The following is a 26,256-nucleotide window of genomic DNA, read 5'->3' on the forward strand; positions in this document are numbered from 1 at the left end:
GCTTACCCAATATATCATTGGGCAGGTTAAACTCCGCACAAAAACGTATTGAGTATAGTGGGGGAAAAATGGGTGATGTATTTAACTGAGTGATGGTGTTAATCATGTCCAGTCACTGCATTGCCATGCTAAAACTCTGCAGTGCTTTGGTCAGGCTCCTGTGAAGTTTGCTGGTAGGCACCAGGCTGACCAAGTGTGAAGAGCCATTAGGTTAACGATAGACTTCAGTGTCTGAAGGAGACGACCAAGGGGAGGGTTAGCTAGCCAGAAACGTAAAGGCGGACTGTAAAAGCTTCTTTAGGTATGTGAAAAGGAAACGATTAGCAATGACGAATGTGGGTCCATTGCAGGCAGAGACAGGAGAGTTTGTGGTGGAGAATGAGGAAATGGCAGAGATTAAACAATTTGTGTCTGTCTTCGTGGAGGAAGACCCAGAAAATCTTCCAGAAATACCAGGGAATCAAGGGACTTGTAAAAATTAGGAAATGAAAGTAATTAGTATCAATAAAGAGGTAGTACTTGAAAAACTAATTGGATGAAAATTGATAAATCCCCTAGACCAGATGAGCTACATCCCAGAGTATTGAAGGAGGTGGCTTTCGAGATAAATAACCACCAATGTATTCACTATCAAAATTCTGTAGATTCTGGAAGGGTCTTGCAGAAAGTAGCAAATGTAACCCCACTATTTAAGAAGGGAGCGAGTGAGAAAACTCCGAACTACAGACCTGTTAGTTTGATGTCTGTAGTAGGGAAAATGTTAGAATCTATTTAAAATAAAAAATGAGATAACTGAACACTTGGAAAATAATGATTGGACAGAGTCAACGTGGATTTATGAAAGGGAAATCTTGTTTGACAAACTTCTTGGAGTTTTTGAGGATGTTACTTGTGGCATAAATAAAGGAGAACCAGTGGATTTGGTGTTTTTGAATTTTCAGAAGGCTTTTGATAAGGTCCCACACAGGAGGTCAGTAAACAAAATTAGAGCACATGGGATTGGGGGCCATATACTGCAATGGATTGAGAATTGGTTAACAGAGAAAACAGAGGAATAAATGGGTCATTCTCAGGATGGCAGGCTGTTATTAGTGGGGTACCGCAAGGATCAGTGCTTGGGCCACAGCTGTTCACAATCTATATAAATGATTTGGATATGGGACCAGTTGTAATATTTCCAAGTTTGCTGATGGCACAAAACTAGGAGGGAATGTAAGTTGAGAGGAGGATGCAAGGATGCTTCAAGGGGATTTGGACAGGCTAAGTGGGCAAGAACATGGCAGATGGAATATAATGTGAATAAGTGTGAAGTTATCCACTTTGGTAGAAAAAAACAAAGGCAGAATATTTCTTAATGATGCGAGGTTGAGAAGTGTTGATGTCCAAAGAGACCTAGGTGTCCTTGTTCATGAGTCACTAAAATCTAGTATGCAGGTGCAGCAAGTAATCAAGGCAAGTGGTATGTTGGCCTTCATTGCAATGAGTACAGGAGTAAAGATGTATTGCTTCAATTGTATAAAGCCTTGATGAGATTGCCCCTGGAGTATTGTGTACAGTTTTGGTCTCTTTATCTAAGGAAGGATATACTTGCCATAGGAATGCAACAGAGGTTCTCCAGACTAATCCCTGGGATGGCAGGATTGTCGTATGAGGAGCGATTGCAGAAACTGGGCCTGTATTCTCGAGTTTCGAAGAATGAGAGGTGATTTCATTGAAACTTACAAAATTCTTAAGTGGCATGACAGGGTAGATGTGGATAGGTTGTCTTCTCTGGTTGGTGAGTCTAGAACGAGGGGCACAGTCTCAGAATAAGGGGCAGGCCATTTAAGACTGAGATGAGGAGAAATTTCTTTACTCAGGGTGGTGAATCTGTGGAATTGTCTACCCCAGAGGACCAGGGAAGCTCGAGCATTGAGCATATTCAAGACAGAAATCGATAGACTTCTGGATACTAATGACAGTTAGGGATATGGTGATGGTGGGGAAAATGGCAGAGGTAGATGATTGGCCATGATCTGTTTGAACAGCAGAGCAGGCTTGACGGGCTGAATGGCCTACTCCTATTTCCTATGATCCTATATGAGAGGAGATCTCATAGCAGTACTTAGAATAGCAGTGGTAAATCTGGAACGCAAGCTCAGCAAAACTGTAACCATCAGACAAGGGGGCACAGGTTCAATCTTGCAAAAGGCAAATTTAGAACTAATTCCAAAATTATTTCTCACCAAATGGGAACAGACTTATGGGTGTCATAACTGAGGCAACAATCCTAGAATCATCTAAAACACATGATGGGGACTGTAGGTTCTTTCCAGAAGACTGAGTTTAGTTTGGTTGACTGTTTGTCTTCATTAATAATCCCTGTTATCAATATGCATAATATTGCAGAATTGCCTCCTTGGATTTTTGGTTGATTACTGTCCGTCCTTATTGGGGTCATATCTGAAGTTAACCTATTTTACTTGGTGCGCTGGCTGCATGTCCCCCGTGTCCAGAAGAGTGGGTGGGTCACTGACCTTCCAGGCCTAACGGATGTTAGGAAGTGGCTTGGCAATTTTTTCCTTACTTTCTTGCACCCCCTCAAGTGTACCTATTAGTGAGATGAAGCTGCATCTCGGGGCTGCTGTGATGCTATGTATTGGCCCCGCACCATCATGTGACATGCGATGTGATTATTCTGTAACACAACCTATGGGCAACAACTTAACTTCAATTTAAGAACTGATATGTGAAGCTTTTTAGTTCACAAAAAAAATTGAGAAGCCAACATCTGGGTCTGGAGTTTCTGCTATTTTGTGCTGCTATTTCCAGCACAACTTGCTCGAAATCTGCCAAACCAGCATAAAAGATGGTGGAATTTCAGACACGATTTATATCCAGTGGCAGTCTGCTACACCCTGCAGATCAATTTAATCACCGTGATGAGTTTTTTGCTAAATGCTTCCATTTGTGGGACTTTGAGGAGGCTCTTAATTTTAAGCTTTTTTAAAATGCAAAAGCACTAATACACCTTTTTGAAAGCTTTTAAATATTAAATATTTAATTTACTACAACTCATTTTACATGTGGTTCTGTAAAGTTTTAAAGTCATTTTTAAAATCAGTTAATCAGGTGGTGGACTAACATTTTTATTAAAAATGCTTATTTTTATGATTAAACCCATTTTCAAATGTATTAATAAAACTGCACCAGGTTGCCACTCTTAAATACATCAAGGAATATTAATGCACATTTTAAGTAAATACTTTCTAAAATGCTGCTGATTTGCACTGGTTCTTGGAAAATTTTACGTTTGATATACAAATGAGTTTGAGTGGAAACTTGAGCAAAAAATACTGTTCCAAAAGCAAGCACAATTTATCCAATTCCCTGCACTCTCCCCCCCCCCCCCCCCCTGCCAAAGTGGAAACTCCAGCCTGTGATCTGTTGTAAAATATTTCACAGTTGCTGGTTTTGTCCCCTGTATTGTGTATGCTGGACAGTAACCACAACAAATTCAAAGCTGATATTTCAAGTGTGGGGAAGACACATTAGGCTGCCCAAGAAATGATCTTTGTAAGTGTACTGTAGTACATTGTATTTGGAGTGCAGAAGGGGGCCCATCATGCTTGTGCCAGCTCCGAGAAGGAGCTATCTGATTTAGTCCCACAACCCAGCTTTTTAAGAACATGAGAAATAGGCGCAGGAGTAGGTCATTCTGCCCCTTGAGCCAGCTCTGCCATTCAGTAAATTCATGGCTGATCATCTAACTCAACTCCACCTTCCCACACTACCTTCATATCCCTTAACTCCTTTAGTATCCAAAATTCTATAGCTGTGTCTTGAATATACTTGATGACTGAGCAGCCACAGTGCTGTGGGGTAGAGAATTTCAAAGATCCACAACCTTTGAAGAAATTTTTTCTCATCTCAGTCCTAATTGGCCAGTGCCTTATTCTGAGACTGACTCCTATTGCTTATTCACCATGACCTTACAAATTAGTTCTCTCCAAATACATGACCATCTTCCTTGAGGTGAGCTGTTGACCTTGTTAAATTTCTTTGTTTAAGAATGCTTGATCTTGGTGGCGATATCCTGTTGTAATTGTCGCTGGATTTGACCACATTTTGTGCATTGTCACTGAGTGCTGGGTTCTGCATTGTCAGGCTAGAACTGATGAAACTCCCAGTGTTCAGCTTGTCCCTGGTGCTCAGCAGTAACTTTGAGATAACATGTCCCCACTTCACCGTTTTAAATAGTAATTGCTCCAATCAGCCTGGAAGAGCCTGTGCTGCTGATTTCCTGTCATTTTTGCCACTTCTTCCACCCTGGAGAAGATGCCACAGTGAATTAATTTGTGTCGCCTGCTTACGAGAACCGTTTTTACGGTTAAAGTTAAGATGCAGGCTAATATAACAAAATGGAATTTAAAAGGGAAAAGAAGTGATCAAAGCAAACCTAATGCTAGTGGCCAGTAATACAAATAATTTTTAGATCTGTTTATTTTAATACCCTACTTACTCCAGCTGTGCAAATCCTCCACTTCCTTGAACAGTTGTGTTGGTTTATGGAGACAGAAGCCATTGAATGTCATCTCCTAATATTGATGCTGAGCTCCCTTTCTTAGCTCACCCCAGTGTGAGTGTAGATTGTTAGAATCAGTGGGTTATTTGACTGGAGGGTATCATATCAACCTAGATGTGTACTGTCGGGGATTGTTGAATAGGAATAAGACCTGAACTTTCCTGTATACATGAGTCTAGTTGTCGTATCCCACTTGCTGAGATCAGCTAACTCGGCACATAATTGGGGGTGGGGGATAAATTCTGAAGCATCTCTGATCGCTGTGGATCAGTACCACACTGGTCAATGCCATCAGATCATTGGGGGAGCCAACCTGATCTATTTAATTTTGGTAACTAGCTAGATTTCTGCATCGACTTGGGTCACCTTGGAACAGGGCTTGAGGTAAACCTTGGTGCCCAGTAGTGATGATCCAATGCAAACAGATCTTAAACGTGTTCAAGTTCTTATCATGGTTGCTGAGTTATATTAAATAGTTTGTGCTTTGATTAATTTCTGCTAACTCTGGCTACACTTGTGATTATGATCGCAATTGCATTACCTGAAAAAGTGGGGGGGGGGGGAAAAAAGAGAAGTTTCAATCATAATTTTTAAGGGGACTCAGCTATGTACTTGAAGGGAAAGAGCAAGGGAGTGGGGCTAGTTTCTAAGAAGCAGCAGAGGCACAATGGTTCGAATGGCCTTTTGTGCTGTTAGTTTCAGTTTATATTGAAGTTTATTTCATATAGTTCTGCTGATGCCACAATAATAAAAATAGTTCTGAAAATCTAATTACAGCTCAGTGCCCTGCTGAGGGTAAGTCTATCTACCTAAAGCTTTATAAATAGACTATATTGATGAAGCCCCTGAGGAGCATAGATAACAGGAAGCTATATTTGGATTGAGTTGATGTTTTTCCTCTGTTTAGTTAATTACCTTTTTATCTGGGAGGTTTTTGTTACTGAAGGAATGTAGAAAAGTGATGCATGTCAATAAAATCTTTCTTTGGATTGTGTAAACCATAACATAAGCTATCTAAGTTTGTCTTTGAATGTAGGGTCCTGACGTGAAAGTGTGCAGGACGAATAGCCCTCTCGGTAGGCAATATATTGTAATAAAGCTTATTTTAGATCAGCACCTGCCGGTGATAGTTCTTCCAAAACCACTTTGCCTCACTACCTGTCATCAAGAACTGTTTAAAAGCCTATTGATTAGATTTGGACTCCTGTTATCCACCCTGTCAAATCCCTCTAATTCCCACTTTGTGTCCACCTCTTTCCCCCTTGTAGAGAATTTTTAAAAATCTGATAAATACTTTGCACATTTTTTAATTTAGTTAATCTGTGGGCTCCCATTTTTAAAATGCCTCCTACGTCATGTATTCTGATGGCTTGAAGAGGACTCATAAGTAGCTTTCTGAGGGCATTTGTTTGTAGGAGGCTGCTTCCTAGTATTTGTTGGTCCTCTCTAATTTGCCTCGAGTTGCCCTGTGCGCATTTCAGAAAGGTCTTTCTCTGCTCCATGGTACATTGGGGCCTATTTAGTTTGGATTGTAGGAGACTAGTATTCCTCCCGACTGCTCCTTGCCTTGACATTGTTTTACCCTGATGGCAGAATCGTAGATTCTTAATAAAGTGGATCCGTGATCCTGCTGATGGGAGAAGAGGTAATTACCGCAGTGTAAATGGGCACTGCTGTCCTACAATCTGAACTATGCAGGGATGTAAAAGCACTTTGACTAAGCAGGGAGAAGGGTGCTTGGTACTAGCATTAATGATCGAACTTTATTATAGTCCCTTTCTCCCCACCTGTGATTTCTTCTGACTTAAATGATTTTGCCAGTTTAAAAATTGTACGTGTTTGTACACTTCAAAGGCACTTAATAGCAAATTAATTAAGAGCAGCAACTTGTTATTTAGGCTGATGTAGCAGCCAGTTTATATACAGCAGGGTCACCCAATGCAAAAACTGATCAGCTGATGTGTTTTCGCTGGTAGTTTAGGAAGGAATATTGGACAGGACACCTTTGAGCTCCCAGCTCCATTTTGAATAGTGCCATGGGATCTTTTGCATCCGCTTGAGAGGTGGATGTGGTTTGGTTCAACATAATGACTTGAAAGACAGCACCACCTCAAGTGCAGCACTACCTGGGTACTGCACTGAAGTCAGTCCAGTCTATGTACTTTTTTAAAATTAACACTGACACCATGCACTGATCTTACGGATTTGGGAGTATAAAGAGCTCCTACCAACCACCCCCCCCCCCCCCCCCCCCCCCACCCCCCAAACTTCAGGGATGTGACAATTGTACCTATCTTCAAAAAGGGAGCTAAATCAGGCTGTGGAAACTATTGAGGTATTTCCCTCTTGTCAATAAGGAAAATCTTGACATGCATTCTTCTAAATTGCCTACTTCCTGTGGCTGAGGAAATCCTCCCAGAGACCGTGTGGTTTTAGGCCTTCCAGAGGAACCTCCGATATGGTCTTTGTTGCCCCAGACAAATCCAAGAAAAATGTTGAGAACAACATCAGGAACTTTCAGTGCATTCGCCGACCTGACCAAAGCATTTGACTCACTAAATAGCGAGGCTCTGTGGATTGTGCTCCAACAATTTGGATGTCCAAGAAACTTCTTCAGAATCCTGAAATTACTTCATGAAGGTATGACTGCAACTGCCTTGATAGGAGATCTGAAACAGAAGCCTTCAAAATCCGGACTGGAGTCGAACAAGGCTGTGAGATAGCCCCCATACAATTCGCAATCGACCTGACGGTGGCTATTCACCTCGTCAAAGATCAACTGCCCTCTGGTGTCTATATTAAATACTGTCTCGGTGGAAAGCACTTTCACCTCGGTCACCTCTGTCAAAACTAAAGTGACCACCATAGATATACATGAGCTACATTTTGCAGACAACTGCAGTGTCGTTGCCCACTCTGCATCAGATTTGCAAGCTGCTCTCGATCTCTGCAATTCTGCATATGAGAAACTCTGCCTGTCCTTGAATGTTGCCAAAATAAAACTGATATCATTCCACACTTGGTCAGCCAATTTTCCACCTCCCATATATGTTGAAGGAGAGACGCTGGAATACGTTGAGCAGTTCTCATGTCTTGGCAGTTAACTCTCTCAAAAGGCCACCATTGACCAGAAGACCCAACACTGGATCAACTGTGCCAGTTCAGACTTCTACAAATTGCAACAGCGAGTGTTTGGCAACAAAGACCTCCTCAAATCAACAAAAATCTTAGTGTACAGAGCAGTTGTCGACGTCACGCTCCTCTACTCTAGCAAGACCTGGACTGTGCATCAGTGACACATGAGCGCTCGAGAAATTCTATCAACAGTGCTTCTACTGCATCGAGGGCTTCTTCTGGATTCAGTGAGACGACCATCGAACAAACGCTTGTGTCCTCCTTGAAGCCAAATTCACGAGCATTCAGGCAAAACTCTTGCAAAATCAACTCTGACAGACTGGCCACTATGTCTGCATGGCTGAAAATCAGCTCCCCCGCCAGGTCCTGTTCTCACAACTCTCAAATAGCCAACATTCCAGGGGAGGGCAAAGAGAACACTTCAAAGACACTCCGAAGCTGCCCTTTAAGCGTGGCTGCACTGACCTTAACTGGGAGGAGCTTGCTACCAACTGCTCAGAATGGCGACAACTTGTCCACCAAGCCGCATCATGCTTTTTGAGGTCCCAACACCTTAATGAGACAGAGCAACAGCACAGAAGGAAAGAAGAAAGCAAATCCTGCACTCGAGATCCTACTAGCTCCTCCTGCCCATGTGCCCAAAGATTTGCGGGTTGAAAACTGGCCTGGTCAGTCACATTGAAGACCCATGACAGACGCTCACGCCACTGAGTGGACATTGCCCTCAAATCGAGGGATAGCTGACACACACGCACTGAACTGACAGCCCAGGCTATGTACTTTGGACTTTAAAAAAAAAAATTAAAGCAGCTTTGAAAAGTGAAACAAAAATGGTGCTAGCAATTGAAAGCACCTTCTTTAAGGAACTGATTGGTATGGTAGGTTAGCTTTTACCTCCAAGACCTGGGTTTGAATCTAGTGTAGCTGAAAGCCCTGTTCCTTTGATTCTGCTGGCTTTAAGGATCTAAGTGAAATTAGTTTAGGGGGGATGCGCAGGGGGGTTAGTCACAAAACACTTTATAATGGGTACAAGACTGGAGCATGAAAGCTGTCCATATCAGCACAAATTGAAACTAATCTTGCCCGCCTTGCTCCAAAGTGGCTGGTGTGTGAAATGGAAATACTACACTGATGTAGTTGCTGGTTTTTTGAGCTAGGGCTCAAGTGTTTAGGCAGAGTAAAGGAAGCATTAACCTAATTAACCTATCCTGTAGCCGACCTGTCAGTATGTGGTGCTGGTGCAAAGTATAAGGAGTGACAGTCCTCCTGTCCCAGCAGCATTCTCCCTGAACTTAATGGCCACAGCTCTCTGGTTCTATTTTCTTTCTTCTGGCAGTGTCAGTTACCTTGACTTGCTCTTGAATTTGACACCCATCCCATTCTCCAGTGCAGATTATTCCTGCTGCTGTTAACTACTTTCAGCTGTTGTGTTTCTTTGAAGCCATTGCTGGCCAAGAGGCATAATGGGAAGAAAACACCTCAAAACATTTTCATACCTGCTGTAGATGGGCATAAGTTCACAAGAGAGGGAAACAGATCCCTTTGTTGGTTCTTCTATGATAATTGCAGGAAAATGGGAAGAATGTATTGGTGGATTATTGAAATTACACTTTTGACATGGCTGCCTAGAGGCAGCTAGCATAGTCTTGCTCTTTGAGAGCATTGTTTGAACTCCTAATTGGTGGTCACTTTGTGTGTTGGTAGCAATGTCCCCTCTAAGCTACGTGGCTGTGCAGAAACCAAAAGTCCCCATGTAGGCTGCGCACAAGTTGGCCCCTTTAAATTTCCGCTTGTGCGTAGCAGCGCAAAAAAACTTCAAAGGGACCGCGCACATAAACAAATCACCTGTGCACTCCAAAAGCAAATTAGAGGTAAAGTTGGTTGGTAGCCTCCGTTGTCCTAGATGGCATCATTGCAAAGTCTGATCCAGTTATCTTTGTCCACACAGCTACTTACAAGCAAGAGTGACTAGCACCCAGGAGTAGGAATCCTGACTGGTGTGAACCCCCTTCTTGTGACTCATGATGGTAACTGAATCTCTTTCGGAGTGTTTTGTTAGAGTTTGGATTTTAAAATGGTATTTTCTCTTCCAGTTGTGTCAGTGAGTGAACCTTGCTCCTTTCTTTTGGATGCGACATAAACTGCAGTCCCGTCTGCCTGTCATGAAAGACTCCATGCCAGACCAGGGGACTGCTCCCTGGTGTCCTGTTTAATATTTATCCCTCAATCAACATCACAAAAGCGGGTTACCTGGTCATTATTACATTACTCTTTATGGGAGCTTGCTGTGTGTAAATTGACTGCATTTCTTGCATAACAACAGCGACTATACTTCAAAAAGTATTTCATTGGTTGTAAAGTGCTTTGGGGGTATCCTGTGGTTGTGAAAGGTGTATTATAAGTGCAAGTCTGTCTTTGTGAACAGGAAGTACACTTTGTATGTTAGCTTCATCTTTGCAGATTGACATGGGCCTGGTCCAACAGTTAGCTCATCTGTGACTCATTGCACTTTGAAATTTATACAGCGTGCAGTACTCTTGTTATGTTTTCAGTGTGGAATTATTAATACAGTAGACTAGATGAGTACAGGCTAAAACCATCTTATTTATTTACACAAAGTATACAAGACTGAACTTTTATGCACAAGAGGAAACTTTAAACCCAAGGTTATATTGTTAAACATAGGTGATTTAGAAAAGCCTCCTTAATCATTGGCATGTTTTCTTTTTCTTAAGTAGAAAAAGTCTTTCAAACAATTCTTTCTTGTGTCCACTTGTATATGTAGCACTTGTTTACAGTATGGAGTACTTTTGACTGGCTCAGTTTGAGAAATGAGTTGCAGACTTAGTTCTGCTTTAAATTTAATCTTCCTTTTACAATTTATGATGCCAATCAAGCTTGATTAAATACAGTATCAAGGTAATGCTATTTTGGTACACGACAGTAATGCAGTTTTTAAGATTAGAATTATTTGTTGTGATAGAAGCTTTTACAGAATAGTGTTGGCTTAGCTCATTGCTAGTGACCTTCCCTCTGAATCAGAAGGTTGTGCGTTCATGAAGCCCCAATACAAGATTTGAGCACATCATCTGGACTGGCACACCAGTGCAGCGCTTGAGGCATGCTATATTATCAGAGGTATCAGCTTTCCGATGAGACATTTAATTGAAATGCTGTCTGCTTGTTCAGCTGGACATAAGAGATACCAAAGGTACTTTTTGAAAAAGAGCAGTGAGTTCTCCGGGTCAGCATTCGTCCTCCAACCAGCACCACCAAAATAGATTAACTCATCACATTACATTTGCAGCTTGCAAACTACTTCTGTTTCTATCAACATAAGTGAGACTTCAAAAGTACTTAATTGGCTATTCAGTTTTTGTGGGGGTGGGGTAGTGGTGATCCTGAGGACTCGAGATGTTATAAGAATGCAAGTTATTCTTTGAGAAGTGAATGTTGATGTGAAAAGTGTGTGGGGCCAGGGAGTGTTGAAATAAGGATTCTGCCGACAACTTTTAGGACGATGTCACACTAAGTGGACTCATTACCATTGATGTCTGTCTCCGCCAATCTATTTTAAATCGGTCTGTTTCTGTTTTGTAAATTCTTTCCTTCCAGCCATTTTATCGAACCCTGTCAGCCTGACCTATTTGTGTGTGTGTGTCTCTCTCTTTCTCGTCCAAGATGATCTGTCCCCAATTGCACATCAGATTAAACCACCATTTTATCCACCAACAGCTGTATGATGGATCTGTATAAAACTCTAGCTAGGCCACAGCTGGAGTACTGTGTACAGTTCTGGGCGCCACACTGATAGGAAGGATGTGATTGCACTGGAGAGGTTGCAGAGGAGATTCACCAGGATGTTGCCTGGGCTGGAGCATTTCAGCTGTGAAGAGAGACTGAAAAGGCTAGGGTTGTTTTCCTTCGAGCAGAGAAGGCTGAGGGGGGACATGATTTGAGGTATACAAAATTATGAGGGGCATTGATAGGATAGATAGGAAGAAACTTTTTTCATTAGCGGAGGTGTCAGTAACCAGGGGGCATAGATTTAAGGTAAGGGGTAGGAGGGGATTTGAGGAAAAAAAAATTTCACCCAGAGGGTGGTTGGAATCTGGAATACACTGCCTGAAGGGGTGGTAGAGGCAGGAACACTCAACATTTAAGCAGTATTTAGATGAGCACTTGAAATGCCATAGCATACAAGGCTACAGGCCAAATGCTGGAAAATACGTTTAGAATAGATAGGTGCTTGATGGCTGGCACAGACACGATGGGCCGAAGGGCCTGTTTCTGTGCAGTATAACTCTATCACTGTATAACACGACAGCAAACGGCTTATCTCTTAGAATTTCCCTGCAATATAATTTGAGAAATGAACAAGCTGCCAGCTTCTGCAATACACAGCAACCAGAGAACAATTTATTGCGTGAACCTTGTATTTAATTCCATCTATCTGCTGCCCTGTGTATATTTTGGGAATTGAAACTTCCTGATGAGTAACTGATCATTCAGTTTACTGCTATTACATCAGTGTATTTGCTGCCATACATTAACTTCCAGCATCTTGCTGGCTGTCAGCATCACCATGACCTCACCTAGCAGTGTAATAAGACACCTGGTGTTTTTGAAAAAATTTGGACTCGAGTGTTTTCAACATTGCAATCTAATTGGGCGCCTGAAATGAGCTAGAAAGTTGAAATTTCATGTCCAGTTTGAGCCTGATGCCCTTGTAGTGATCTGATCATTGTCCACAACCTGAGTACCACTGCCATCTCTGCGGAGGCTTCTTAAACACAATTCTCTGACGATTTCTTTTGAATCTGGGTGATATTCCACTTTGGATGTAGCCCTTTAACTAAGTGGCATGGTCAAGCTGGAGAATCCCATGCAGAATCATGGGTAACATTCTTGTTCTGTGACTGAATCATAATTCATCAATGGTACCTCACATCCTTGAAGGCCAGCTACAGATGACAGCACTGTATGTGTTCACACGTACTTCAGGGTTCTTTAGCCCCCTCTACAGTATCCTGCTGCAACAGTGTTCTTATGGCTATGGTGTGTGCTGTGTAATGGGTTTTCTATTCTCTACAACAACAACTTATAGCACCTTTATCATAAAACATCCCAAGGCACTTCACAGGGGTGGTATCGGACAAATTTGATACTGAGCTATGTAAGGTGATATTAGGGCAGATGACCAAAAGCTTGGTCAAAAAGATAGGTTTTAAGGAACATCTTAAAGCGAGAGACAGGTGGAGAGGTTTAGGGAGGGAGTTCTAAAGCTTTGGGCCTAGGCAGCTGAAGCAATGGCTACCAGTTCTGGAGTGATGAAAATTGGGGATGTGCAAGATTGTACTTGATCTGCAGAGTTTTTTAATACAATGAAAGATGGCCGTGTTTAGATACGGGAATACTCTAATCTGTAAGTGAGAAATGACTGGCTCATTAATGAAAGGAAAGTTGCCTAAATGTCTGGTTACAAAAGAATGAGTGCCTTTAAAACTTTATTTGGGAATGGTACTTGTATCAGGTGATCTGAAGTGAACTAGTCTTTTCCACCTGATGTTGCTGATATTCTCTTCCTTCTCTTTCCCCTCCCCCGTGATGTCCATTGGAACTTGTAAAAGGAATGTCTTTGAAGTCCTGACCTTACTGCAACAGCACTTCATTGAGTTATACTGCTCTAATTGCATTTCCCTGGTCATTCCCATATCATGCCATGTCATGTTTTTAAATAATTCCCTCTGCCTCAATATGGTAAAGTATTCTTCAAGTGATCGTCCTGAGTTTATGTCCTGTTGTGGGTTTAACGACAATCTTTTGCTATTTACTCCCTTCGAATACTTGGTTTTGAAAACCTCGAAGTGATCAACCTCTTCACAGTCTCTGTTCCAGTGGACAAAAGATCCACTTTTCAAGCTTGCCTTTATGACATTTCATTCCTGGAATTGAATGAATGTTTGAAGAATACTGGAAGCAGAGATGGGTTGAACAGAATGGCTATATTGGTGCATGGAGTTCAAGAATTTTTTGAGGAGGTGACCAGATGTGTAGAGGAGAGTAAAGCAGTTGGTGTAGTCTACATGGACTTCACTAAGGCTTTTGATAAGGTCCCACATGGGAGATTGGTTAAGAAGGTAAGAGCCCATGGGCTCCAGGGCAATTTGGCAAACTGGATCCAAAATTGGCTTAGTGGCAGGAGGCAGAGGGTGATGGTTGAGGTTGTTTTTGTGAGTGGAAGCCTGTGACCAGTGGTGTACCGCAGGGATCAGTGCTGGGACCCTTGCTATTTGTAGTGTACATTAATGATTTAGATGTGAATATAGGAGGTATGATCAGTAAGTTCGCAGATGACACAAAAATTGGTGGTGTCGTAAATAGTGAGGAAGAAGGCCTTAGATTACAGGACAATATGGATGGGCTGGTAAGTTGGGCAGAGCAGTGGCAAATGGAATTTAATCCTGAGAAGTGTGAGGTGATGCATTTTGGGAGGACTAACAAGGCAATGGAATATACAATGGATGGTAGGATGCTAGGAAGTACTGATGGTCAGAGGGACCTTGGTGTACATGTCCATAGATCACTGAAAGCAGCAGCACAGGTAGCTAAGGTGGTTAGGAAGGCATTTGGGATAGTTGCCTTTATTAGCCGAGGCATAGAATAGAAGAGCAGGGAGGTTATGATGGAGCTGTATAAAACGCTAGTTAGGCCACAGCTGGAGTACTGTGTACAGTTCTGGGCACCACACTGTAGAAAGATTGTGATTGCATTGGAGAGGGTGCAGAGGAGATTCACCAGGATGTTGCCTGGGCTGGAGCATTTCAGTTGTTTTCCTTAGAGCAGAGAAGGTTGAGGGGGAACATGATTGAGGTACACAAAATTATGAGGGGCATTGATAGGTTAGATTTTAGATTTATTTTTAGATTTTAGATTTAGAGATACAGCACTGAAACAGGCCCTTCGGCCCACCGAGTCTGTGCCGACCATTAACCACCCATTTATACTAATCCTACACTAATCCCATATTCCTACATCCTCACCTGTCCATATATTCCCCTACCACTTGCCTATACTAAAGGCAATTTATAATGGCCAATTTACCTATCAACCTGCAAGTCTCCTGGCTGTGGGAGGAAACCGGAGCACCCGGAGGAAACCCACGCAGACACAGGGAGAACTTGCAAACTCCACACAGGCAGTACCCAGAATTGAACCCAGGTCGCTGGAGCTGTGAGGCTACGGTGCTAACCACTGTGCCGATGGGAAGAAACCTTTACCCTTAGCGGAGGTGTCAGTAACCAGGGGGCATAGATTTAAGGTAAGGGACAGGAGGTTTAGAGGGGATTTGAAGAAAAACTTTTTCACCCAGAGGGTGGTTGGAATCTGGAACGCATTGCCTGAAGAGGTGGTAGAGGCAGGAATCCTCACAACATTTAAGAAGTATTTAGATGAGCACTTGAAACACCATAGCATACAAGGCTACGGGCCAACTGCTGGAAAATGGGATTAGAATAGTTAGATAATTGATGGCAAACACAAGCACAATGGGCCTTTTCTGTGCTGTATAACTCTGACTCTAAGACAAAGTAGTATACAAACATGCAAAATTGATAGGCAAGTGAAGACCAGCTGGTCCATCAACCGTGACCACACCTCATAATAACTGGTGTATCATGACTAGATGCTTCACCCTACCCCACCATGCTACTGCTGCCATGTTATCTCCAGCAGAGGAATTTTATTCCCATGTTTTGCGGAAAGAAGTGTCAAGAGCATACCTAAACAGTAAGATTCTTAAGAATGAAAGAAGACAGTCAAGTCTTGGGCTGCATATACAGCAGTCTTTAAAAGGTGAGTGTGCAGGTAGAAAACCGTGCATCAGTTTGGCCTAGCTGCCGGTAATTTATGTCCATCTGTGCATTTAGTGTTGGAGTAAGAGAACTGGTAAGCTAGCATACTGTACTTGCATTTAGTTTCAGGCAATTTCTGGTTACAGCCCTGCCTCTTTTGGTTGTCAGGCTGCTTATCTGACATCCATTCTTGGATGAGCTGCAATTTCCTCTGGTTAAACATTGAGAGCCACGTCAGGGCTCCATTCCATTGCCACTGATTCTACTCCCACCTCCCTGGCCAGTGCTGAGGCTGACTCACTCACTCTGTTCACAATTTCAACATCCTGTTTCACCCCATGCTGAGCTTCTGTATTCATGTCTAGTCCATTACAAAGCCCACTTCCACCATCGTAACATCACTAACCTCTGCCCCTAACTCATTCTCCATCTCTTTCCCCCCCCCCCCCCCCCCCCAACTTAATTTTTCAGTTTATGTGCTGCCTGTATTTTGTTCTACTTAACCATAATTCCTGGCTTATATTGGTTCCAGTTGCACAGTGATTTTAAATTTAAAATCCTCATTCTCATGTTTAACTCCTTTCATGGCCTCGCTCCTCTGTAACTGTTTCCAGCCCTAGAAACCCCCATTTCCGAACTCTGTTCTTACACTTCTGGCCGCTTTTTGTATTTCGTTCCTCCCCTGACTCCACCATTGATGTTTGCGCCTTCAGTGACCTTCGGACCAACCCTCTGGAATTCCCACTTTAAGTCCCTTTGCCTCTCCACCAAACCCTTCTCTTTCAACATGATTGTTTAAAACCCACTTCTTTGACCCAGCTTTTAGTCATTGGTAATGCTTCCTCCTTTAGCTTGGGGTCCATTTTATTGGGATTATGGCTCTGCAAATCTTTCTACATTAAAGACACTATATAAATGCACATTGTCATCACTGGTTGAGCTGAGATTGTGTTCTCACTTGTTTAACAATAGGGTGAGAGAACTGTAATCCACCATAGCTGAGCCTTGACTTGTACCCTCAGTGATTAAAGACAGAGAAGAAAAGGAACCCAATATACACTTTACACAGACATGTGTAGAATTAAGAAGGCCTGGTCCAAGTAATGTGTGCATTCCATCTAGGAAGACTGCTTGCAGCTTGCAGTTAGCAGTTAAAGTGACTATGGTATTGACACAGATTAAACCCCTCTCTCATCCCCCACCCCACAAAAAGGTTTTTATGTAGGGCACACCTTCAGTGTGTTACGCCTACTACTAATCACACAGATGAAGGGAACTCACTAATGTCAAATTGCAAGAGTGAAGCTGTAGAATTTGGGCCGTTATCGGATCTCAGTTTGGATGACTGCCCTGGAATCATTCCAAGGAAAACATTTTGTACAGTAAATATTGAAAAAAATCTGTGACTTGAGTGTTGAACAGAGAATCAAAAAGATAAATGATGTCTGGGTGTGTTGTGGGCAACCCACTTGGGGGAGTGAGGCAATATTGGATGATCTCAGTCTGCAAGCAAAGTTGCAGAGCAGTTTGACAACTTGGAACTCATTCCCCAAATTGTTTTTGAAACTGGATTTGCTATCTGAGTTACTTCCGTTGTTGCGATTGTGTTTTCTTGTATATGTCGTCGGAAGGGAAGGTACTTTACAGAAACTAAATATGCGTAAAGTGGAGTCAGTGAGCTGAGGGGGTTTCACAGAACAGCATCAGAACTACATTACATTTGTCTAATCCAATTGTATAAAAATACAAAGTGGCTGACACAATGGTGGCAACACTCAATGAGGCAGGATGGGGCGGGAGTTGCAGCAGGACTTAACAGCAAACTGAGTCTATTTAAACAGTGTCTCGATGAGCTACAGAGAACAGAAATGACTGAAACTACAGCAAAGTCTCCGTTCAAAAGCAGGATTGTTTCTTCAGAAAAATGCAGTGAGTGGAGGATGTTTACATAATGCAAATTCTGTGTGTAAATTCAATCCCAGTCACTTAGAGCAGTGCAGCCTCCAGCTGATGGGGGATTTACCCAATCATTTCTTGTCTGGTTGAAACTTGTCACTACATGCAGCTATAAGAAATATATTCTTCCCTCAAGATTGTAGCATGGCTACCTTTTTGTTTTGTAGACTGTCTTTTCTCTTGTATCTTGAGGAACTGCCTATAGGTTTTGCTAGCCCTCCCACCGCTTGTTTTCATTGCGTAATATGGGGGGGTGGTGGTTGGAAGGGATGGGTGGTGGGGCGATTAATGCAGACATATTGACAAGAGTGGAGTGTGGCTTGGGCAAAGAGGAGTCCATGATTTTCCTCTGTCTACACAGGAGTTGAGATGCCTTTTCATGGTCCCAAAGCTCCAGTTGGATTCACCAATGGGCGTCAAGCAGAAAGAACACTGCAGCATCAAACAGGTGAAGATTACAAGTACCCTTTTAAAAATGAGCACTTATGCTAAGGCTTTGTACATAAGATCGTATAGTAGTGAGACTGCAAATACTTGCTTTTCCCTCTTCTCCTTTGGAGGCTCCATTTCCATGTTTTGTTGTTGTAAAGGGTTTGAATGGAAGCAAAGGGTAAGTTGAGACCAGTTTTCGCTTTAGTTTTTTAGTAGTGCTAAGAGGATTTTAAAAGCTGGAAACTTTTAGAAGGCGCACGCAGTAATGAAGACATTCAGACTATCTAAATCAGTACCAGTACTTAATACCTGATTTCTGGTGTGTGAATGAAAAGCTCCTGTGTTGTACTGTACACCTTTCACTCCCTTAATAGTGCTTTATTTTAAGAAAGAAATTCCAATTTTACCCCTTTCTTTCTTGAAGACGGTGAATCTTGCTGGAGGTGCATTTCCATGGGTTCTAGGTGCCTTCTGTTACCCCACCTAAGTGGCTATTTTTCACGTCAACCCAGAATATTCAGACGGCTTCAGAGAACAGTCCAACCAAAAAAAAATGTTGAAGTTTGTGCATCAGTGTGTTACTTTCTCCAGCTATAATTTGTGGCCTTCCCTTTGCACCGCTCACTCTAAATAAGCTTTCATTGCCCTCTGCCTTCAACAGAAAAAATGCATTCCTATTTTTCTAGCCCTTGCCACAGGGCATGATCAAAAGCAGGGACATTGACTGATTTATGTACTTCGCTGCCCAGCCACCCATTTTGGAAGCACCAAGCCCAACTTTAATGCTGAAACCTCATTCACAGTGCAATCTTACTGATCCGTATGCCTTGACTGAGGGCAATGGGCAGTGCCTTGGCCCATTGTGGGGGGAGCTGAAGTTGAAGAATTAACATATCCATACACCAATGCAACTTCAAAGTTGCCTCATAATTATAAAACACTTTATAAAAATCAAAACTAAGAATTAAGATCTGAGAATTTGGACTCCACTGATCATGTTCAGTGTTGCCATCATTGGGAACTTGCTGGGGGGTGTTAGTGAACCCAGTGGTGCTAGAGAAATGAATTAATAGATGCCTTTTATAAGATATGCAAGAGGAAGGGCATCTAGTCCATTTTAGTTCATCCATCTAGGAAAACCCTGCTGTCCCATTTTTGCTATGTCCAGTTATCCCTTAAATGGCATGAAGGTAGTTTCCTCAACTGCCTACCCAGATTCCATTCAAAGTCTTTTTGTGGTGGAGAGCATTGTAGCATTTGCTGAAATTGAAAATGGAAGTGACTGGAGCCTTTAATATTAATGGCCGACCTGATTTTATTTCCTTTACTTATGTGGGGTAATTGATTTCTACACAGGAGATAAATAAAGACTATTCACAACTTCAAACTCTCGGAGCCAGATTTGTCTCTGCTTATAACCACTTGCCTACGTTACATCTAGTCTTGACTATTCAAATGTACTCCTGACTGGCCTCCCACCTTGCACCCTCTATGATCTTGAGGTCATCCAAAACTTTGCTGTTCATGTCCTAAATTACACTAAGTATCATTCACCTATCACTCCTGTGCTCACTGACCTACATTGGCTCCTGGTTAAGTAACTCTTAATTTTTTTTATTCCCATCCTTGTTTTCAAACCCTCCATGTTCCTACCCCTGTCTATCTCTAATCTCCAGCCCCAGAACCCTCTGTGTTCCTCGAATTCTGCCCTTTTGAGCATCCCCATTGGTAGCTGTTCCTAAGCTCTGGAATTCCCTAAACTTCTTGCCTCTCTACCTCTCTCTCTTCCTTTTAAGACACTCCTTAAAGCCTACCTCTTGACTAAGCTTTTGGCCATCTGTATTAATATCTCCTTATGTGGCTTGGCTTCAAATTTTGCTTTACAATGCTCCTGTGAAGTGCCTTGGGATGTTGTATTATGTTAGAGGTGCTATATAAATACATTTGTTGTAAGTGTGTGATGTATGTCTGAAGTAATAAGGCCTGGACGATCTCTGGCTGCCCGATTGCTGGTTATTGGCCCTGGCCCCACTAAAAGAAATGCTGAGAGTGGGTGAGAATAAGCCAGCCCGTGTACCCGATTGAAGCATGATGATTGTTATAAACAATTGAATAAAGTTATTTCTCTGTTTAGGTGCTGATAGATTGGATATCCTTTGACCAGTGTATTTATAACATAAATTGCAGGACCGCCATACCTACCTATGTTTGTTTTGCTTTTTGTGCAGTCTCCAGTTTAGCTGAGCCTTAGTTGCCTGCCGCTTCACCATCTGTGTTTATTTTTTGCAAAAGTGTATTTTGCATGTAGAACCAAAGCTGGTAGCGCAAGCTCGATCTAGGTCCAATCTGTTCTTTGAAATATACCCATATGTATTAAAATGTATAGTCTGCTAGCTTATTTTATTTAGTTTTTATTTATTTAGAGATATAGCACTGAAACAGGCCCTTCGGCCCACCGAGTCTGTGCCGACCAACAACCACCCATTTATACTAACCCTATAACCCATATTCCCTATCACCTCCCTACACTAGGGGCAATTTACAACGGTCAATTTACCTATCACCTGCAAGTCTTTGGATGTGGGAGGAAACCGGCGCACCCGGCGAAAACCCACGCAGACACAGGGAGAACTTGCAAACTCCACACAGGCAGTACCCAGAATCGAACCCGGGTCCCTGGAACTGTGAGGCTGCGGTGCTAACCACTGCGCCACTGTGCCTACAAAGTTTAATGGCCTTTGGCCTGCTCCAGTGTTCCAGTGAAAATCAACGCAAGCTCGAGGAACAGCACCTGATTTTTCGATTTGGCACTCTACAGCCTTGCAGACTGAACATTGAGTTCAGTAACTTTAGAGCATGACTGGCCTTTCTTTAAATATTTTATTTTTTAACCAAAAATCACAACTAAGAATTAATAACTGAGAATTTGGACTCCACCGATCATGTTCAGTGTTGTCATCATTGGGAACTTGCTGGGGGGTGTTACTGAACCCAGTGGTGTGAGAGCAATGAATTAATAGACGCCTCTTATAAGATATGCAAGAGAAAGGGCATTTTGCCCATTTTAGTTCATCCATCAAGGAACACCATGTGCCTGCTTTAAATGTAGTCAGAGCTGCTCGCTATTCTACTTTTAACACACTCTGGACTAATGCTTTGTCTTTCACCACAAGCATCAACACTCTGCCTTTGTCCCAGGCCAGCTTTGTTATTTAATCTGTCCTGCCTGTGCCCTATCAAACCCTTTGTTCTCTTCGCCTCAACCCCCCCACCCCTTCACTTGCTTAAAACCTAATTCTTTTCTAACCGTTGCCAGTTCTGATGAAAGGTCACAGACCTAAAACGCTGACTTTCTCCACAGATACTGCCAGACCTGCTGAGTATTTCTAGCACTTTTTTTATTTCAGATTTCCAGCATCTGCAATATTTTGCTTTTATTATAATGGCAAAGTTTTAATGGTTACATTTAAAAGCACCAAGGCAGTAATTCAACTGTGAAAGCTTTTGGGAAAGCAATGCACTCACTCATTTTCTTTTTGTTCTTTCTGCACTCCTCTTCCCTCTCCAAAATAGAAAATTAATGCTTTGCATTGTGTGCCATTACCTGAATTTGTAGAATGATGTAGCTCTTTGCCTCCTTGTGGGGAGTGCCTAGCCTCCAGTCAGCCACCTCTCTCAAATACCATATCTGAAATCAGGAATGAACTGTGTTGTGGGAAGGAGGGAATCATAGACTTGAGCATGTGCTCTCCTGCTTTATATTTGTCACCAATTCTTAGAGTAAGTATTTTACTGGAGGTTTCTCTGGGTTTGATGCCGTTAAATATTTCCCTTTATCTTGACATGACAAATTAAGTAAAAAAAAATATTTGGTGTCTGAAAACTACAACTTATGCTGTTCATTTGATGTGTATAATGTGAAAATGTTTTTACTCATCGTTTAAAATTAGGATCATCTGAGGATCGTTTGTGGTTTGAATTATTTTGGTCGTGTATTTATCTCTGCTGTTGATTTTACTTGTGTTTAGTTAAGACGCGAGGAGATTTATGTCGGTCTCGTACCTCTAATAGGATTGCCGTTAGCCTGTTTTTGGGGTGGTGGCTTTGTACCAGTGCTGCCAGTTGAACAGAACTGGAAAACTGTATTTTTACAATGATGTGGGATGGTCTGTTTGTATGTTCTCTTGAACCCCTCTCCACTGCACCCTACCACCCTGCCTTTGTTCACTTTGAGCATGCTTGCACTGTCCAGTCTGCTTTTAAATTGGATGAAAGAGATGGTGTTGAAATAGCTCACAATGAGGTTGACCGGTCTTGGTGGTTTTAGTTGATCAAGTGCTGAACTTTATAGCCAAGACAGAATGCAAGTCTGAGCTAACATTGCTCAAACAATACAGTGCTCTGGTCAACCTCCCCTTGCATATGATGTCTAGTTCTACTCATTGAGCAGTAAGTGATTCAAATGCTGCAAGTCGTCACAGAAGAGGCACTAGCTTGTTCATGAATTATGGAAAGACGAGTGGAGCTTGAGTATCTTAAGCTCGAAAGGAGGCACCCAAGAGGAGATGTAAAATTGACACACATGGTAATGCAACATTTATAGACTAAATCAATGTAGATTGCTATTTCAAACTAAAGCATGACTGTTAATACAGTAAAGCAGAGTGTCAAACTGATATGGATCAAGTTGAGGGCTGAAATCCAGAACTTTTTCAGAGTGATCAACACATGGGATGGACTCTCTGGGTAGATTAATGGAGTAAAAAAAAAACGTAAAATGTTTGAAGAAACAGATGCAGTGATAGACTGTTGCTCTTTCTTTGAGTGGAGAGAAGATCCGTTCCCTCCCCCCCGCCACCATCTTGTGAGCTGTGCAGAAAGTTGATCGTAATCTGTGACCCTCAGGTTACTGATTTCAGGCCTTGCACTACTGCTACAGGGTGCAGTAATTGTGCTGACTCTTGTATCTGTCTTGTGGTTTACATACAAGCAATAAGTTCTTAAGCTAACATGTATTGCAAAAAAGGGGGTGGGAGAGAATTTAAACCCTCAATTTAAAAAAAAAAAAATTGAATTGTTAAAAATTGTCGTCGAGCTTATCAGAATGACAGCCACCTTTACTGTTTCCGACTTGAAAGCAGCTGGGCGGAAGTGCTAGATCTGTGACCACTTCTGCAAAAAAGTGAAGGTTGGAATAGAGAACTTTCTCAAAACAGCGAGGGATTGCTTCACTCACTCAAGTCCTAGCTGGCAGCACTAATCATGTCTGTCCTTTTTCTCCGGCAGTACTGCAGCTGAAGCTTCAGCAGCGGCGGACACGGGAGGAACTGGCCAGCCAGGGAATCATGCCACGTAAGTAACAGCTACGTAGAATGCTAGAGTCATAACTGGATGTGGGTAGGCACAATTAATTAAAATAAAGTTTGTGATACCATCTTGACGAGTGTTTTAAAGTAGATGATTTGTGCATGGTTTTTAAAATAGTTGCATCTTGATATTTCCCCGCCTTAGCCTTATTTTTGTTCTAGATGTTGAGCATATCTGCGCACGTACTGTTGAACTATTCTGAATGAACTCGTCTGTCTTTTTCCCGAAACAAAAATGCAGTTTCTCTTGAGAGATATCAGAGGCAGTGTAAAGACACTGTTGATGTCGGGCAAACCATTGAGGAGAGCTAGCCAGAAACTGCATGCAAAGGCTCTTGTGGCATTTAACACCCGATGCTGAAACCGCCCTCCCTTTGCAGGGGAGGAAGGAACTCTCAGGGCTCATGATGAACGCCTTTTAGCTCAGTTCTTCCTCCTTTGGCTTGCCTGGTTAGAGAGGAGGTTTCCTGAGTTGGACAAGCACCTACAGGCTTAATGGCTCCTTCTCATCCCAAGTAAGTAACACAGCAACATATAACAAAAGGGACAGAGATCTTTCCTGCAGGTTTTTAATTTCTGTGTCCTGATTGCACTTGCTGTCCAGGTGCTGCAAGATAAAGTGCTACTACCTGGTTGGCTGCTTCTAGCTGGGCAAGCAGCACAAAGTTTGCCAGCATTCATTACAAGTAACCTGTACAGTTTTAACCATATTCCATAACTCTACTGACTGTCCTTACTTGCACAGACTCCCATTCACCCATCACCCCTATGTTCACTGACCAACAGTGGCTCCAGGTTAAGCTGTGCCTCCATTTTAAAATCCTCGCTCTGGTTTTCAAATTCCTCCATGGCCTCACCCCTCCCTATCTCTGTAAACTCCTTCAACCCTACAACCCTCCAAGATCTCTGTGCTCTGCTAATTCTGGTCTGTTGAGCATCCCCGATTTTAGTTTCTCCACCATTGGTGGCCGTGCCTTCAGCTGCCTAGGCTCCAAGCACTGGAATTCCATTCCTAAACCCCTCCTGTTGTTTCTCCTTTAAGACATTCCTTAAAACCTACCTCTGACCAAGTTTTTAGTCATCTGCCCTAGTATCACTGTCTGGATGTCAAATTCTGCTTCATGATGCTCCTGTGAAGTGCCTTGGGATTTTGTTTTACCTTATAGGTGCTATATAAATACAAATTGTTATTGTTAAATTCTAGCAGTACCCCTCTGTAAATTAGAAATTACTTCCATTATACATTGCCTTTCACAACTTCAGTAAGTCCTAAAGCTATTCACACCCAATGAAGTACTTTTGAACTCTAGTTGCTACTGTAATGTTTGAAATAAGGCAGGCGTTCCTCAGCCTTGCCTCTTGCCCACTTGTGCCCAAGTTCTCTGCGCTAGAGTAAAGGGAAGGGTGGGGGTGGTGTGTGTCCCCACGAGGAGAGGCTGTACATTCCACATCGGGTAAACACAAGCTTCAGTTGTGAGGAGTTCTCAGGAGTTTTGCTTCAAGACTCTTGGACCTGGGGCTGTGTTCCCTTGCTTGTCAGACGTCAAACAGTTCAAAGAATTATAATGTATTGTAATTGACATCTTCGATAGTATTGAAGTTAACACAGAAATCCTTACAAGGATCAAGTTAAATTTGATTTGGTTTGAGCCTTAATTATAAGGAAGATAACAGGAGCAAGGTGATTTGAGAGCAGAAGTGATTCTAAATGGGATTCTTTATAACCCATCGTACAACTGCAAGAAAAAACTGAAACGGTTTGTGCTCTTTTCACCAGACAAGAGAAGATCTGATAGAAGTCTTTCAAATTATGAAGGGGTTTGATAAGACAGATGTGGAGAAGATGTTTCCACTTGTGAGTGACACTAGAACCAGGGGTCATAAATGGAAGATAGTTGCTAAAATCCATTAGGGAATTTAGGAGAAACATCTTTACCCAGAAAGTGGGTAGAATGTGGAACTCTGTACCACAGGGAATATAGATGCATTTAAGAAGCTAGATAAGTACATGAGGGAGAAAGGAATAAAAGGATATCCTGATTTGGGAGGAAGCTCATGTGAAGCATAAGCACCAGCAGTGAGCTGTTGGCCTGAATGGCCTTGGTTCTGTGCTGTAATTCCTGTGGAACTATCCTCCCATGCTGTGCTTAATTAATGAGGAAAGGGAGTAAGGGCTTACTCGGGTCTGCAAATGAGACCCGACCCAAACCCAACAGAACCCCATCTGACCCGGTCCGAGTCCTTCCATTTTTTCCCACACCCGACCTGACCATCAGTTAACTTACCTTCCGTTTTTCACTTAGTTATTTTAAGCTTGTGCAGTTAAGGAACAATCAAAACCACCTTCAAAGTCCTAAAAGTAAATTAACATTAAAGTCACTTACCTGAGGTGGTGATGGAGCATGTCCCATCCGGCCCGACCCGAGCCTGAATGCCGGACCCGAAAGTGCAACCCGACCCGAACCTGACACATGTCGTCGGGTCCTGTCTGGTTCGGATCGGGTAGCAGGCCTTTAAAAGGGAGGAAGTTGGCCCCTTTTTGTCCTGTAACCCAGAGCTGGCTAATTCTGGAGAAAGAAGCCGCGGACAGTGCGTAAGCTTATGTAATTGTGGCTGCCCACTGCTTTCAGTGAAGCTGTTCTTGTCTCTGCTGTGGATGGAACTGGTGGTGATGAGATCCATTGTGGCAGAACCCTGTTGGAAAATTCATTGAGTTCCTTAAAAAAAAACAAGTATTTCTGCAAATATATTTTAACTTGTACTGGGAGGGTGTACTTTGGATAAAATCTCTGACCCCGCCCCCTGTCATGCCTCTCTTTAAATACTTATGCATTCTTCAGAAGATTCATCAGTGTAATTCAGATTGAAGCAAAAATCACCACTTGTCTTGCTGAAAAAGCACAAATAGTTTATTTTTCTGCAAATATATTTTATTGGAGTTGTGCAGAAG

At 42.4% G+C, this 26,256-nt stretch overlaps 1 protein-coding gene across 1 annotated transcript in view; it reads left to right on the plus strand.

The window, feature by feature from the left end:
* The window catches only part of LOC137353321 (myocardin-related transcription factor A-like), a 179,388-nt gene that overhangs the window by 60,199 nt on the left and 92,933 nt on the right, over positions 1-26,256 (plus strand). The window contains 2 exon segments of the mRNA XM_068019461.1: positions 17,870-17,956; positions 23,227-23,292. Coding sequence (XP_067875562.1) covers positions 17,870-17,956; positions 23,227-23,292 — 153 coding nt within the window.

The sequence above is a fragment of the Heterodontus francisci genome, chromosome 41 (assembly GCF_036365525.1).
Source record: "Heterodontus francisci isolate sHetFra1 chromosome 41, sHetFra1.hap1, whole genome shotgun sequence".
Classification (NCBI taxonomy): domain Eukaryota; kingdom Metazoa; phylum Chordata; class Chondrichthyes; order Heterodontiformes; family Heterodontidae; genus Heterodontus; species Heterodontus francisci.